Source organism: Sapajus apella, unplaced genomic scaffold (assembly GCF_009761245.1).
Source record: "Sapajus apella isolate SASKATOON/1434 unplaced genomic scaffold, GSC_monkey_1.0 scaffold104, whole genome shotgun sequence".
Taxonomy (NCBI): domain Eukaryota; kingdom Metazoa; phylum Chordata; class Mammalia; order Primates; family Cebidae; genus Sapajus; species Sapajus apella.
Genome location: NW_022437044.1, coordinates 2,109,396 through 2,126,955, shown reverse-complemented (window position 1 = coordinate 2,126,955; position 17,560 = coordinate 2,109,396). Strand labels below are relative to the sequence as shown.

General features: G+C 34.7%; 1 protein-coding gene across 1 annotated transcript in view; it reads right to left on the bottom strand.

Annotated features, from left to right (window-relative positions):
- The window catches only part of KLHL4 (kelch like family member 4), a 157,912-nt gene extending 147,054 nt beyond the window's left edge, over nucleotides 1-10,858 (bottom strand). Inside the window, exon 1 of the mRNA XM_032258716.1 lies at nucleotides 10,012-10,858. Within this exon, the coding sequence (XP_032114607.1) occupies nucleotides 10,012-10,433 (422 nt within the window). The 5' untranslated portion in view covers nucleotides 10,434-10,858. The remainder of the gene's footprint in view (nucleotides 1-10,011) is intronic.
- Nucleotides 10,859-17,560: the final 6,702 nt, after the last annotated feature.

Sequence of the window (17,560 nt, the reverse complement as noted above, 5' to 3'; positions counted from 1 at the left end):
GCCTTTGAGTTCAGAAATAATTTCTTCAGCTTAATTTAGTCTATTATTAAGCTTACAATTGTATTTTTATTTCATTATGAACTTTTTCAGCTCTAAAATTTCTGCTTCATTATTTTTCATTATATCTATCTCTGTTGAATTTCTCATTTAGATCACAAATTGTCTCCCTATTTTTTTCTGGTTTGTTTGAATTTTTTTATCATGCTGATTTTCCTTATAATCATTATTTTAAATTCTTTTTTGGGCATTTTATAAATATTCTTTCTACATTTCCTGTTCTTTCTGGGCCTTGGATGCCTAGGTCTTAGTTTTACCATCAGGCATAGGCTCTTGGCAGCCAAGGTTTTGGTGCTACAGGATTTCATTCTCCAGTGATCTGTTACTGGAAGCCTATTATATTACTTTGTATGTATTATGTTTCCTTGCTTTTTCATGTTTCTTGTGTACCTAGGTTGGTATCTGTGCATCTAGTAGAACAATTGTTTTTTTTTTTTTTTTCCAATTTTGTGAGTAGCTTTCCCAGAGAGAGACTTTCTTTATTACACATGAATCCTAGAGTGTCACTTTTATATGGTATATTGGCTTTGGTTCTATGTGGTCTAAACAATGTGGATGCAATGTAGTGTCTTCAGCTATAATCCTTGTCAGCTGAACCTGCAATTATGTCCGTGGCCTAGGCTGTGGAGCGTTGGGATGACACTGTCACCGTTTTGCTGGGAAGAGAACATCAGGCTTATTATATGTGCGGATGTGGGAAGCTGGCCAGTTGTTCAGAAGATTCTCTGTTGTGCAGGTCCAACTGTTTCCTAGGGAGGAGAGAGTCACTTGGCTTTGGATGCCTAGGTCTTGGTTTTTCCATCAGGCCCAGGTTCTTGGCAGCCAAGGTTGTGGTGCTGCAGGCACGCGTGCGAATGTGGTAGAATGATGGTGAGGCCTCAGGGACAAAGAGCCTAATTGGCTATTGGCCTCCAATGCAGGACATACTGCAATGATGAGTCCAGTTTCAAGATGTTGCTATGCTACAACAGCTTAGGACACAGGGTCACAGAAGTATATTTTTAAGAATATTCTCAAAAGCTTGGAATTTTTATGGTAGATTAGGTAATACTTGTCAAGATGACAATTAGTCTAAATATAAAAGTGAGGTGTTTCCAACTGCCTGGGAAAACTTCCTTGCAAAAATCTAATCAAGTAAAAATTGCAGTTTATTTTCATCTGTTGCTCAGGAGTTTTAATGATAAATTTCTCCATTGTTTTTATTATTACATTCCACAATTTGATAGTTTTCACTGATTCTTCATTGTCTACAATAGTACTTCTTTTATTTTCTTATAAAATGGAACTTTTTGAGATCCTAAGGAAAGTGAATGGAACCTATCCCTCAAAATATTCACACACGCAATATATTTTAGAGATTTATTGAGGATTAATAAGCCCTAACTTCTGAGAAAATGTCCAGAGTCCCTATCTTGTCTTTTAAGAGCTTCCATAATATAGCTCTGACCTTCTTTTTCAGTCTCCTCATTTTCTACTCTTCTCCAATATATGTCTTTCACTTTGATAAAACTGAAATCTGCCATTTGAGTATACATTAAACTTCCCTGCTTCAATACCCTTTTCCCTAGAAAGGCAATGGAAAGGTTTTTCCTTCTTCCTATAATTAGTTCTTTTCCATAGCTGCATTAAAATGTATCCATTTCTCAAGCGTAATCTCGAATTACGTCACCTCTATGAAGCATTCCAAGACTGTTCTGGCCAGAAAGATTTTCTTTTCTCTGAATTCCTATGGAGCTCAATGACCAAGCAATTTAAAGTATTCTTATATTGCACTTTTTTTAATGGCCATGAAACCTTTCGAGTGGATACACTTTATCTCTCCAACTATGACATAAGCCTCTGGTGAAAATTGGCACGTATTATTTACCTATTTATTCCTTTGTGTGCCTAGGAAAGCATAATGCACATAAATGAGGGCTCAATAAATAATTCTTGAATGGCGGAAACATTAAAAGAAAGCCAACATCTTAAACAACTGAAATTTTGTCATGCTGCAACATACTTCAGACTAAATTAAGTAGCTGTGTTGCTTACAATGTTAAGTGACAGTCTGTTACTCATGCATTGTTTTCAGTTTTGTTAGAAGTACTGTAATCAACATTAACTAGAAAAGGATACCTACATCTCACAGAGCTGATAGCTGTCTAGGTTTACAGGAAAAGGGTAGATGAGTAATTTAATGCATAGCTTCCATTTAGTAAGCTATCCACGGCATGATGAAGAACCAATTGCTTATGTTATAGACATGCTGAGAAAACTGCAAGGTACTTAGTATGGCTACTGATGAAGAGCAATAGTGGGGAGGAGGGCAAAGACATGCATTCTGTAGAGTAATACTTGAAAGCATGCAAGGGATGAGTCACAGTGACTAATAGTGACAGGCTAAGAAAAGTTAACCGGAAATTACAAAGAATTATGAATTCCCTGCTGATAGTTTCGATAAATATTATCATTGATATTTGGTCTCTTTCAGTGCAAATAACAGTATAATATATAAGTATTAATTTAGAAAATACACACTTTATAGTGTTTCCTTTATGTAATGGTTTTTGTTCAAAATTTCAATGATGCTCATTTAATCCTAAAACATCAGATAACTGAAAACTATTTGATCTAGGTTCTTCTCACTTCTAGTCATCTTTTCTCAGATAGTTATTTTTAGTCTACTTGTAAAATCTTACTTCTCAAACAAACACTATGGCTGAAAATTTTCCATTCTTCATGGTGAAAAATTGCCTAAATGGAATAAACACACCATAAATAAGGCATACTCAATGACTATATTTTTCTTTTAGCATAGGAAGATGATAAAAATTTTAAAATTTTTATATAATAAAGCTTGTCTTATATCTGTCATTGTTTTTCTTTTGAGAGATAAACTACTGCAATGTAAACATTATTTTAAAGTACCAAGCAATATTTTTATTTGAAAATACAAATAAATATATACCACTTCATTAGTGTTCATGGAATCCTCAGTGATTAAAAAGTAAGTTTTTTCTGTTGTACCCAACTGATTAGTTGCTACACCCTTAAAACTGATATACACTGAATGATAGCCAAAATTAATATCATGTTAATAAGATTTGATACTACATGTAGTTACTAGATATTATCAGAACTTTAGCCAACTTCCTTAGTATTGCCTGTAGGATATTATCTTCTTCCTAACGTGTAGGATTTATGCATTGGAGACAGTAACAGCTCATTGATTTTGACTCAGTATTATGTTAACTAGTTGCCAAAGAACACGAGCAAAACAAACAGCCACCAATAACCCAGTTTTCCCAATTGGGTGGTCCTTTATTGCTGACTTAGGAAATCAATTCACTCAGACAGTCCTTGCTATAATATTGCATTTTTTAAAAGAAAACCTGTGACAATTTAATCATAGAATACAGTCCCCACATGCCCCACACCCAATTTATTTTATTATTAACATTTTGATAGTATGGTCAATATGTTACAATTAAGTAACAAATATTCATCCATATTTATTAACTAACATCCATTTTGGTTCAATTTCCTCAGTTTGCACCAGAGGTCCCTTTTCTACTACACAACACATTTATATTTTATGTCTTTTTTGGCTCTCTTGGTTGTGACAGTTTCTCAGATTTTCTCTTTCGATAATACTGACAGTTTCAGGAGGATATTCCAGGCATTTTGTAGAATATTTCCCTATGTAAATTTCTCTGATGTTTTTCTCATGATTAGATTGGAATCATGGGGATGGGGGAGGAAGATAACAAAGGTAACAAAGGTAAAATATTATTCTCATTACATCATATTAAGTGTACATACTGTAAACATGATTGAACAATATTTTAATGTTTAAAATGTTTAATTGACAAATAATAATTGTGCATATTTATGGGGTACAATGCAATGTTTTCATCTAGGTATACATTATAAAATGATTCAAGAAACTATCATATCTGTCACCTCACCAGTTTGTTTGTTTATTTATTTATTTATTTATTTATTTTTGATGAGAATGTCAAAAATTTTAGCAATTTTGATCACTTTTGATGTTAGATATCTGGCTAAGCTCATATTTGTCAGGCTTCTTCACCAACGGTGTAAATTTACACTTTCTGCCCTTTTTCATAACGTACTCACCTGTTGGAAAGAAGTCACTATGTGCAGCTTACACTTAAGGCCCAGTATTCTGCTCTACCTCTTTGAGGGCAGAGTGCTGACATAAACTATTAGAAATTCTTCTGCACAAATTTTTTTTCTTTTTCCTCTCATTTATTTACTCAATCATTTATTTATATGAGTATGGACTCATGAACATTTATTTTATATTATGATTTGCAATCTAATACTACTTCATTTTGTTATTTAAATTTTTCCAGTTTTGGCCATTGGGAGCTTTTTTAGTTGTACCCTGTGTCCCTTTGACACACCAACATCATTTTTTTGAACACTTACTTTCTGACTCTACAACGTGTTCCAGGTTCATCTTTCAGAATACTTATTTGAATTACGTTTTATAATTGAGGATCCAGTGTTCCCCAGTACTCTCCTTTGATTTCAGTTTTTACTTCTCCTTTAAATACAAGAATTTCACACTGGTACACATACATAAATATACATATACGTGTACATATATGTATAAAACACTGCAACTATTTTCACTAATAAAATTATGACTTATAATGTCATAAGACATCAACAAGGTTAGCATTAGTAGCAGCTATCTTGCAAGAGTCAGAAAGAAGACACTCAAATTTTCAAAAAATCTTTAAGGTACAAAGTAACTGAACATTTGTGCAATTTGCAACACGTCAATATAATTAATATGCAGCTCTTTGACATAACATGTCATACGGTACAATGCATTTTGAGGCCTTTATTTCTATTTCCAAATGCAAAAACTTAAATGATGTCTTTCACATATCAGAAATAATAACTACATATGTTTAATTGTAAGATTTAAAAGAATGTCTCCAAAATATCACCAGATCCTTAAATGAAAGCCCTCAAATTTTCAAATATGAAATATATTTTAATGAATGTTAACTTAATTATATATGTGATATAGGCCGGCAGATCACCAGAGGTCCGGAGTTCGAGACCAGCCTGACCAACATGGAGAAACCACGTCTCCACTAAAAATACAAAATTAGCCGAGTGTGGTGGCACATGCCTGTAATTCCAGCTACTCAGGAGGCTGAGGCAGGAGAATCACTTGAACCCAGAAGGCAGAGGTTGCAGTGAGCCAAGATGGTGCCATTGCACTCCAGCCTGGGTGACAAGAGTGAAACTCCTTCTCAAAAAAAAAAGCAAACAAATTATATAGGTGATGTCATATCACTGTCAGGAATGAGACCTGAGGACCGTGGTACCTCACTCTCGGTATGAGGCTATGAGTAGCAAGGATTTGAAATCAACCAGCAAAAGTTTCATCTCTAAAAAAGTTAGGAATCATTGCAAAAAATTTAATTTTTTTTTGTCGTAATGTTCTAAATTTAGTAAAGCAATTGAATAACATATATAATTGTGTGTGGTGTGTTTTAAACTATAGGCAAAAAGATTTAACCTTAACTGTTCTAGAAATAACAATATAATTGTAGTTCATTTCTCATTTCTTCATTTAACATAAAAGTCTCTACTGAATAATGCAGTGTAAAGTTAAGTGAAGCAGGCCTAGTTGTGAACTTCAGAAAATCACATTATTTTTACTTTGTGAGAAGGTAGGCAACAACAACAACAACAACATTAACTGATAAAATATCTGGAGAAATACCAATTGTAGATGTGAGCACCATCTTCACACACTCAAAGGCTTTCCTTGGGATCAGGAGAAAATATATGTAAAGAGCTTCATGCTTAGTACACAGTAACCATCAACAAAAGCTACTTCTTATTTTTAATGTTGTATTGGTATTGCTTTGTTACTGTTACCTTTCCAAAGTCATTTCCCACCATTCTCTCTGTTGAGCACGCTTCTGCAGATATACTTGCCTTTTTGTATTTGAATACATCAACCACACTCCCATCTCAGGCCCCATGAAATTGATTTCTTCCTGAAAAGCACTCCCTGCCGATACCCACATAACTCATTTTCTCCTTTATGGGAAATAATTTTACAATAAGTTTCACTGTTTTAGACTCAGAGTTTCTCTTATGCATGAATATTTCCCTAGCAGATTTCACATAACAGATGGGTTTGTGTTGAGGATGAAGATCTACAATACATTTGACCCTATCTGAATAGTTTTGTTAAGAAGGCAAATAAATACACTATCACGTGTCTATTATCATAAAGGGTAGAGATCTCTGTATAAGGCACACGCCATGCTGGCTGAATAGCCATATTCCCAGAGGGCAAAATAGCAACATGGTTACAGGATGGCTGGAAAGTCACCTCTATGGCCATGGACCATGCATGTGATCCTAAAATCAGTATAATGAATAACAGGGCAAGACATAATTTTTAGTTCACCGGCTAAGGAATATTTTGAACATTAATCAATGGACACTATGGGAACATGTGGCATTGATTTGTACAGAAAAAATATATATGGTGGTTAAGTACTCCCTTGGCACAGGAGCAGTAACCTCTCATTTGCTTCAAATTCTTGAGTCAGACATTCTGTCTTCTTTTCTCAATTGTTTTAAATATCTACTCAAATATTACCTCATCCAAAAAGCCTTTTTATCTGAAGGAGCACCCTCTTCTTCGCTCTATTCTTTCTAATTAATTTTTTCTCATATTCTTTATAACCACCTATATATTGTAATTTGGTTTATTTTTGTTACCTTTCTCTTCCCATTAGAATGTATATTCAATGAAAACAGATTCCCTGTTTCGATCCTGTTTTATCCCTAACATCTGGAAGAGTGCCTGGCACACACTGAATGTTCAATCTTTGTGGAATAAATTATTAATAAATTCTAAGTCTTATTCATCCAATCTTACTTTCTTTGGGATAGCAACATATACAATAACATCTGCTCATATTTTCTTCTAGGCAAGCCTCACCTGAAACTTGCAAAGGGCTTGAGTAAAGAGAGAATTTTGAGTCTTTTCTAACAGTGCACAGATGACAAAAATGTTTAAAGTCACATATCACTACAGTTAGTAGGTTTTGCAAAACCCTGAAGCCCGAACAGGTAAAATGAAGGCATGATCCCCATTCCTGACAATTCCTTTGAATTAAACAGCACTATGAATGTCCAGTTTTGTACTGGGGCATGCATGTTCTGGACCCATAAATGGTTCATTTGCATTTTATGCAATGTCTTCGAACACAAAGAGGAAATCAATACAACTCTTTTAGCAAATGGAGTAAGCATGATTTTTCACAATGTTAACATTGTGACATCCATCTGTATACTTACGCAATCATATGTTCATGAGCAATCGCAAATACCTATATATGACTTCGTAATTAAATATTCTGTCATATAGAAAACATCATCGTAATATAATGTTAAAATATATGTTCTTTTTGTTGGAATGCTATGGCCGAAATAAGGAAAAAACACCTGAGGAAGGTAGTTATGGGGAGGGAAAGATGCAGAGTTAGTAGATAAGTAGGACAAAAGTAAAATGGTAATTGAGCACAGGTCTCTGATGACCAGCATGCTGGTATATGAATACTCACAGTGTGGGATCATGATACAGAGCTGTTCCTAAATGTTCTATGTACTTACAATTCAGTTGTATATGAATATATATGGATTTTTAAATTTCCAAACCAGCATGTTAATATAACTTTAAGAACATTGGCTTTAATATCCTTTTCAGGACAATTGTGATTTACTCTGTTACATTGCATGTTTGCAATTTAGTCCATTCTCTATTTATTCCCCGTAATATTTGTAGAAAGCAGGATGGCTTAAAGACCCTTACTGTGCTCTGAGCGACAAAGCTTATCTTGTACTAATGTAATAATTCTCCACACTCACTACTGTTTTCTTTTTAAAAACACCACTGGAGTTATATTGAGGGGATGGCAGCCTGCTGCCAACTTGTCAGGATCTTTTCTTCCTGCTCCCCAATATTGCTGAAGAAGAGAGGCATTGAAGAAGCAAGGAACCAGAAAGCTCCTTCTCAAATGATGCTGGACCAAGACAGGAAGATTTAAAATAGGTAATGGGAAGGTAATAAACCATCATATTCCAATTAATAAGATCCTGAATTTAACCCCCTCCTGCCTAAGATATCCTTGACACACCTATAAAACCATTTCCTGTATTTATATTAAGAAAATATAGACTTTCCACTGAAACCATAGAATAATTAACAAGGCATTTCTTTAGAAAAAAAAAGTGTCAGGAATAAAATCAAAAGATAAATGCACTTTTTAAACTCACTTGATGACGCTTTAAATTTGACATTTTATCTAACATTTTTTCTAACATCTATTTTATTGTAAATATTCCCATACTAGAAAATTAATTCATGCATTCTCAAATAATTTTGTTCCAAGGTCACAATGGGTAATTTAAATTTGTCTACAGCAGAGTTAAATTCATTTATTAAACTCCAAATTCAGCAGTTTTTAAAAATTGTTCTTGGTGAAGAGAGCAAATTTGAAAGCCTGCTGAATTTAAAATTAAGGACTCTATATTACCTTGAGGGTCTTATTTGTTGTGCCAAATGCAACTTGCAATCCCAAGAGTTACATAGTTTTTCCACAGGCAAGCACAAAGTATTTAGGAAAATTTCACACATATATGCTTTATTTCCTGAGAAATTTATATGGCAGGCAATCTAACTTTATTATTAATGTCATTTCACAAAGTGTTCTGCATGTTTATATTTCAATAACACTGAGTTCCTATAAAGGCATCATTTTAATGTAATGTTGGTAGACTGCCTCTTCTTTTGATATTCTGTTTTGAATTTATGAAAGCAAGACACTGTGAGGCTGTTATAGTGGGGAAACTTATCTTAAGAAGCAAATCTGCCAGTCCTTTTTCTCTATTTTTATGGAGGGACAAAGTATGCCAAATATCCAGGTTTCTAAATAAATTAGCATGTTGAACTACTATATGCTCTAAAATGCATAAAAACCTTTATTTTTCTATAGCACTACTACAAATTGATTACATTGCCAATATTATCAACTGTATCTAAAACATGTTAGCACTATAAAAATACCTGATAGTGAAAAAGCAAAAAACAAAGAGATAAGGATCCACTAGGTTAAGTTATAGTTGACAGTATTAGAGGACAGAACATAATTTTCTCGCACTCAAACAATAACTGGTGGACAGAAAAGTAAAGATAACAAATGTTTTATGAACTATACCCAAACTACAGTATATTATTTAATTTTCATTTTATGTAAAAGCTGAAATGTTCCATTTCCTGCTTTAAGATCACATTGCCGTAAGCAGCATCTGATTACCTGCTTTATGCAGAATATTTTCATGCTTGCAAAAACTAGCTAAGAAAGTAAAACTACTTGAAATGAATCTCCGAACGTCAAATATTCCATATTGTCACATGAAGATAACATAGTTTTAGGAGTCAATACAGCAACTATGTACTAAGGAAACAGATAAGGTTGTGCTGATCATTCATAGCTTCGCTTTTGTCAAAGTTGGCCTAACTCATGGTGTCAGAAAGAGTTCTCTGTGATTCATAACACTTGCACAAAGAATTGCATTTAAACATCAGAGCCACGGGGGCTATTTATAGAACATTAGTAATTATAACAAACATCTCTTAGAACTGAAACAGAATGCTTAATGAAAATAGGAAAAGTAAACTAATAATCCAGCCCCAAAATTTCCATGAATTATAAAGACGTATGCGTTATTGCTGTTTTCTTTTATAAACTTAGAGGAAACGGTTTCTGAGAGATCCTGATTGGCTGAATACGAACTCAAAGATTATTATGGCATTTTCTATTTAAACACTAAACAAGAATTGTAGAGGATAAGTTAACTTAAGTTACGGCTTTCAGTTATGCCACCAAAAACTCTTACCTTGCTGTAGAATCTTCTATATTGTCATCAGCTATCATCTCCAAATCTTGTGAACGTTTCCCACAAGCTTCTTTGAATAAATTCTTTTCTGGAACTGCCTTAGGAGTATCTTCATTTGCTTGAAAATGTACTATCAGGTTATGTTGGTGCAAATTCTGAACGGCTCTCTGATGGACAGGGGCCGGTCCTGGCACTGGTGCCAGTATATTGTGGTGGACAGGACTGTTGCTTTTCTTCAGTCCGTTTCTGTCCCGAGAGTGGCTCTTCAACCTGCCCTGAACCGGGGTCCCTCTATGCTCATATCCTTCCGGCTGAAGACAGCTTCCAGCGTTGGTGGAACCTTGAAAAGGATGACTAAACCACCTCCAGCGTAGCCTTAGGATCTGTTTCACATCAAACTCTTTCTTGCCAGACGCTGACATTGTAGCAGGAGGAAAGACAAAAGCCTTCTCTCACAGAAAGGAAACGGAGCCTTTGTTATCTCTTGTTTTTCTGCCTCTTCTGTGGAACTAACAAAAGCACAAGTGCCGAGAGCAGTCTTTCTTGCTTTCTCTCCCCTCCCCCACTGCCTATGATACACTGTGAATACTTGTAGCCTTCTAGCAGAAGGAGAAGGCTGCAGCTAACAGTGTAGGTGGGAACCCATGCTGACAGGATGATGAGGTCAGACCTTAAACAAGTAAATCAGCTTACCACAGGAAAGCAGCTACCACAACACTCTCCAGCTGTTAGATTTGCAGGCTTGCAGCCCTCCTGCTTGGACTTGCAGATATCTAGCCCTGCTTCTTCAGCATCAAAGTACAGTAGCTGCGGCTTAAACCCAGGCAAGTGAGCAAAAGCGAAGTGTCTAAACTTATTTCCTTCTAGATTCTTTCTACTCACACCTCCCCTGCTAGATTCATTTCTCAGTAGCCCACTTCTAAAAATGTGCCACTTTGTTCCATGACAATATGCGACAGAGGAATTCATTATAATCTATTTTGAGATTCCTTTTATGGAAACTTTGAAAATGGTTCATTAAGGGAGAGCATCCTGTCATCAGTATCCTCACGCAGGTTTGTAATTATTTTTTACGAAACTAATCTGAAAATGCGAAAGTCTCTGTATGAATATTTACCTGAAAACTTGACACATTTTAGAAACATAAGAAAGTATTGGTTACCCATGAACACACAGACAAACACACCACTTGGGAGTGTAGAAATGATATTTTTAGGCTACATATGGAGGAGGAAAGCAGTGCTTTTCCAAGCTAGTTAGGTTAAAAGAGATGTCTTCTCTCAGTGACCACAGCTTGAAAATGAATAGTGCATTCTGGCTCCATGCCTGGATACACACCTTCTTATCATGTCCTTTACTTTCACAGGCAGTGTGAAAGGTTTATTTCCGTTGTTCAAAAACTCTTATGAGAGGATAAACAGAGTATGTTTTGAATTAACTCCAAATCATCACACTGCTCTGTAATAACTGTGCCCAAAGTACTTTGAGATCTGAATCAGAATCACTACTTTGTACAGATGTACATGTTTACAACAGATGCAGCAGACAGTCATGTATCAAGAATGCAGTTACCATTGACATTTTCAAAATCAGTTTGTACTTTATCCAGTTCTCAAGTCATGCATATAAGTGATAAAGGGGAAATTATGCTAGTGTATGCCTAGAAAGAATGCTGAAGTTGTAAGATTTTCCTTTTAGTTTGCCTTTATAGTTAATGAGCTGTGTGACCTTGGACAAGTCACTTTACTTTTTTGCATATCAATTTCTTCATATATATTACACAGAGCCTAGACAGATTTCTATGTTTTCAAAAGCACTGAGATGCAATGGATTTAAAAACAACTGAAGAGAGAATGAAATGAATCTAAGTTTTGATAGGCATTTTAAATGCGTTTTTTTGAAAATTCAATTAAACCTCTCTCTTTCCCCTCTTGTTTTTGTAGGTGTGATGGTTAATTTATACATCAACCTGCTGCGCTATGGGATACCCAAATATTTGGCTATTCTGGATGTTTCCATGAGGGCATTTTTTTTTTTTTTGGATGAGTTTAACGTTTAAACTGATAGACTGAGTAAAAGCAGATTCTCCTCTCTAATTTGGTGGGGCTCATCCAATCAGTTGAAGGCCTAAATAGAACAGAAGGCTGACCGTTCCCTCAATAAGACAGAATTACTCTTGCCTCACTGCCTTCTATCTGGAACATGGGATTTCTTCCTGCCTTTAGACTTGAACTGAAACATTGCTGCTTCTTGTATTTCAAGCCTGCCAGCATTTGGGCTGGAAATATGCCATTGACTCTCCTCGATCTCCAGCTTGCCAACTGTAGATCTTGGGACTTGTCAGGCTGCATAATCATATCATCCAATTCCTTATAATAAACCTCCATCTCTCTCTCCCTTTCTCTCTCTGTCTCTTTCTCTCTCTCTCTCTCTCTGTGTGTGTGTGTACATGCAGAGGAAACAAACTATAAATACCAGGCAGAATAAACAAAATGTTGTGACAGAGATGTAAATACATGTAGTACGAGCAAGAAGAAGTACAAAATTATCCATCTAAATAACTCTAAATAATACATTTTCATATATCAGGAGTCTATAACCTTATTTTTCTAACATGTTCTTTGAGCTCGTTATGATTTAGATATAACTGGGAATTTGCCTGTGTTCTTCTTACCGTAAGATGAAGATTAACTAGTATCTATCAGAACCTAAACTTTGATAGCACATTTTTCTGTAAAAATTTACCAAGAATGTGCTTTTTAAGTGTATGCTGAATATGATCATTTTCAGATCTTAAACATAGAATCACAGAATGACTAAGAAAGTTTATAGATCTTTGAGAAAAAATAAACAAAATAGTATTTTTATGAAGCATGAAGATTCCTTTTTCATTTCTGATTACAAAAGAAAGACTTAAGCATATTCAAACAGAAATGAGGAAAATATCTGTAAGGATAGGAACTATGTCTTATTAATAATTTCCTTCCCTTTGCCTTATTGTGTACTTTGCACCTAGTAATATTTAATCTATGTAGAATTAATTCATGAAAAATTCTGAGTTAAATTCTTGTATTAGAGTCGCCTAGAGGAACAGAACTAATTGGAGATATATATATATATATATATATATATATATGTAAAAGGAAGTTAATTAAGTATTAACTTGCATGATCACACAGTCCCACAATAGCCTGTCTGCAAGCTTGAGAAGCAAGGAGAGCCAGTCAGAGTCTCAAAATGGAAGAACTTTCAGTCCGATGTTTGAGGGCAGAAAGCACCCAGCATTGGAGAAAGATGTAGGCTGGGAGGCTAGGCCAGTCACACCTTTTCAAGTTTTTCTGCTTGTTTTATATTCCCTGGCTGCTGATTAGATTGTGCCCACCAGATGGGTCTGCCTTCCCAGTCCACTGTCTCAAATGTAAATATCTTTTGGCAACATCCTCACAGGCACACCCATGATAAATACTTTGCATCCTTCAATCCAATCAAGCTGACACTCAGTATTAACCATCACAATTATTATAATATAAGTTTACTTTATCAATGAATGCCACGATTGTAAAATAAAAGAAAAATGCGAAATAGTATGGGGCTAAAATACCATCTAAATAATTACTGATTATGCAGGTGGAGGAACAAGCCTACAAATCAGTTGAATATTTAGGGCAATTTAAAAGCCATGAGCCCTCTCAATATTGTATTTTAGCAAAAACCTGCATAGCAAGTTAGTCAGCTACTAGGACAGTATGATAGTTAACATTATTCAAAATTACTTGGGAATACTTTATTTCTTTCCCATAATTATCTGATTATACAACCTAAAGAAAAATTACATTGCTATAGACATCTGTTTATTAAAAGCTACACATCAACAACCTTTCATGTGCTTAAGTGGCATGAGACACATTATCCAGCACTAAAATGGTCAAAAGAAAAGTAATATCTAAGTTTAAAAGGTTGTATACTAAGCACACAGCTTTAAAACAAGGCTGTCCTAAATCACTACATAAAAAAAAAATCACTACAAACTTTTGAAATAGGTAAAAAATATATCAAGGTTGACCCATGGCTGAAGTCACCTTTGCAGAAAGAGATCAAAGTATGGAATAACATCACTGTAATAAAACTTCTTCCATTTATAGCCACTTATTTAGGTGAAAAAATATTTTCAGCACTCATGTCTGTAAAAGCAAACAAAATAAATTAACTGATGCTGACTTCTGTCTTATTCTTCCTTGATAAAAATTATCTGGAGTCAAAAAATTTAAAAACTAAAATTTAATTTATGTATGTATTTTGTTGCAAAAAATATGAGAAGATAATCAACAAAATATTTTCAATTAAAAATATGTTAGGAAATAATTGTCTTAGGAAACTGAAATGAAAATGTGGATTTGGGGAGAAAAGGGACTATTTGACATTTCTGCTCCTAAAGAAAAGGATTTCCCATATTATTGAATTATAAAGGTATCAAATCACTGGAGTATTTAGAATCCACTGAATATATTGAAAAAGTAACTTAAAAATTTATTTGGAAATACTAATATTTAGAAATATGACAGAAACTGCATCTTTTGACACTTTAAAATTATGAAGTAATATTAATAATGTGAGTTTCCTATTGTATCAGACTCTACATAACATTTCAAAAATTTTTGTACAGGGTATGTGGAGCAAAAATGTTTGAAGACAATTCCTGAAGCTAACCCAAGTTTGGAAGGTTATCACTTGATTTTAATCCCTTTTTTACTCTATTCCATAGTTAAGAGTATTCTGCAGTAGCATTGTATAAACCTTCCTCATTTGTTCCCCTCTTCTTTCCTTTGGAATATGACTGCTATCCTCTTCTCTATATTGAAACCATTCACTCTCACGCAACTGTTCTCAAAGGTCAGTGAGCTATCACTTTATATTTTTTACTTATTAAACAGGCAGACTCTGATTAGCAGTTTTAAGGTAGGGTCCAGAAACCTGTTTGTTCACTAACCACTTTAAGACACCCTTTTAAAGTGGCCCACAGACATTTTAAGAAATAGTGTTCTGGGCCGGGCGCGGTGGCTCAAGCCTGTAATCCCAGCACTTTGGGAGGCCGAGGCGGGTGGATCACGAGGTCAAGAGATCGAGACCATCCTGGTCAGCATGGTGAAACCCCGTCTCTACTAAAAATACAAAAAATTAGCTGGGCATGGTGGTGCGTGCCTGTAATCCCAGCTACTCAGGAGGCTGAGGCAGGAGAATTGCTTGAACCCAGGAGGCGGAGGTTGCGGTGAGCCGAGATCACGCCATTGCACTCCAGCCTGGGCAACATGAGTGAAACTCCGTCTCAAAAAAAAAAAAAAAAAAAAAAAGAAATAGTGTTCTAACAATAATGTGGTCTTAGTTGAATAGAATTATTTCTTCTCATTTCTTGTCTCTTTGATGGTTTTTTACTCATTCATTCATTCATTAATCCATCCAACAAAGACTTGTTGAGTGCCTACTATGTCCTGGGCTCTGAGGATGCAAATATGATTACATTGTTCTTGCACACAAGAGCTCTACCTTTTGTACTTTTGACCATCCCATCTTTTCTGGAACAGTCATCTCTTGGTCCTTAATAATATACTCTCTTTTTCTTCTGTCTGTGCCTTGATATCTGTCGTTCTCTCCTCTTCACCTAGAAATATATATACATTCAGACTTCAGATTTCAGCCTTGTTTCACTGCTTTTACTTCTTTATATTAACTGTCATATAAAGTTTATTTACTCCCAAATTTCAGTGGTAATCTCTATGTAGGTAGTTTTTAAATCTTTCTTTTAAGCCACAGTTTCATTAATATTTTGGTTCCAAATCTCTAGCATCCTACAAGATCTTACTGTAGAAAGAAACCTTTATGTCTGTCTTCATGCTGTAGTAGCAATTTACAATAAAAAATATCAGTCATTTCACAAACTGATTACCTTCACTTAAACTTTCTCTGTCCTTCGATTAAACATAACTGGTTTTAGTGTTTGAGGATCAAGATTTTACCCTAAAAAGAGTTTTTAGAAGTGATCTTGGCCCTCAGCGGTATAAAGTTGGCTGTAAATATGGACATGGACATAGGTCTTGAATTACATGAAGTTAAAAATATATTTTAATGTTAGCCACCCTAACTAAATACGTTTTCTACTGGAAAACCTAATCCATCAGCACATTAAAAAGCAAATCAACCACAATCAAGTAGGCTTCATTGCTGAGATTCAAGTTTGGTTCAACATACACATCTGACCCCCCATCCCATTATGGCCAAGCGTATAATTTTCAAGGTTACTCTGGGATCCCCTTGGCTAAGAGGTGGTCTTTTCAGTCACTTAGGTGGGTTTGATATGATGAGCTGCATGAAACACTTACAGCTTACAGTTGAGACGCTGTAAGTACAATTCTATTTAAAAAGAATGGCCTATGTCTATGATGGCATCGAGCTTCATGAACATTTCTGGAATAAGTAACAACATAAATTGGAAGCCACATAGTTATCTAGAGGGAAATCTTTGCACTGACGTTATTGTCAGTTTTCTTACTGACATTTTGTGTAAGAAAAATTGTAAAAAATCATCTTGTGCCTCAGATTTTCCTTTTATAAAAAAAAGGTAAAGAACAATATACTTTTTCTCTAGATTATGAGATGTTGTGAAGAAAGGCAATATAATATATAAGCTATATATAGCCATCTAGAAGTAGGTAGTGTAAAAATACAATTTGTTATTGTTAGACTATTATTTAAGAAGGTTTTTATTGCTGAGAGTAATACTTTGGATATGTTCTTATGTCTCATGGATTGTTCTAAAAAATCAAGAAAATTCATAGTCTTCAATGCTAAGTAAATTTTTAACTATAATGGCATTTTAGCTAGTAGGATCATTGGAAGGGTGGTTCAGAGTTATAACAGTTAAAGAGAGCTATAGTTCTTTTATTTTAAAAAGTGAATAAAATGTTCTTCCTAGAGTTAATAGTTCATATAAATGACATATTTATCTCTTTTAAGTAAGCTGATAAGCATGACTGCCGGTCCAGAATGATCAAAGCACAGTAACAAGGAAATGTAGAAAAGTGCACTGTTTGTACTATCCAAGGAGACTCTTACAGTCCAAAATATGAGAAAAGTATCTTTTTGTTCCTGCTTTTTCAAACTGCAGTCAGTGCTTAGATTTCTTTACATTAGAAAACAAAGTTTACAAAAAGTCTTATCAAACTTTGTTTTAATATGTTAACTTTATTCTCACAAAACTGCCATCTCTCTCTCTGTGTATACACACACATACACATACACTCACACACAGCTTTTGGCTTAGAAAATTTGCACTATTTGCAACTACTTTGCAAAAAATACAAGTCACGCGTAAATGGGGTAATGTATATTAACAGACAGTCCACAGAAGAGAAAAACGGATTGCCCAATAAGCATGTGAAAACATGCTCAGAATCACACATTATGAAACAATGCAAATGAAAAAACTAACAAATATAATTTTGTATTCATCAAATTGGCACAAATTAAAATACCTTAAGATATTGATATTGACAGG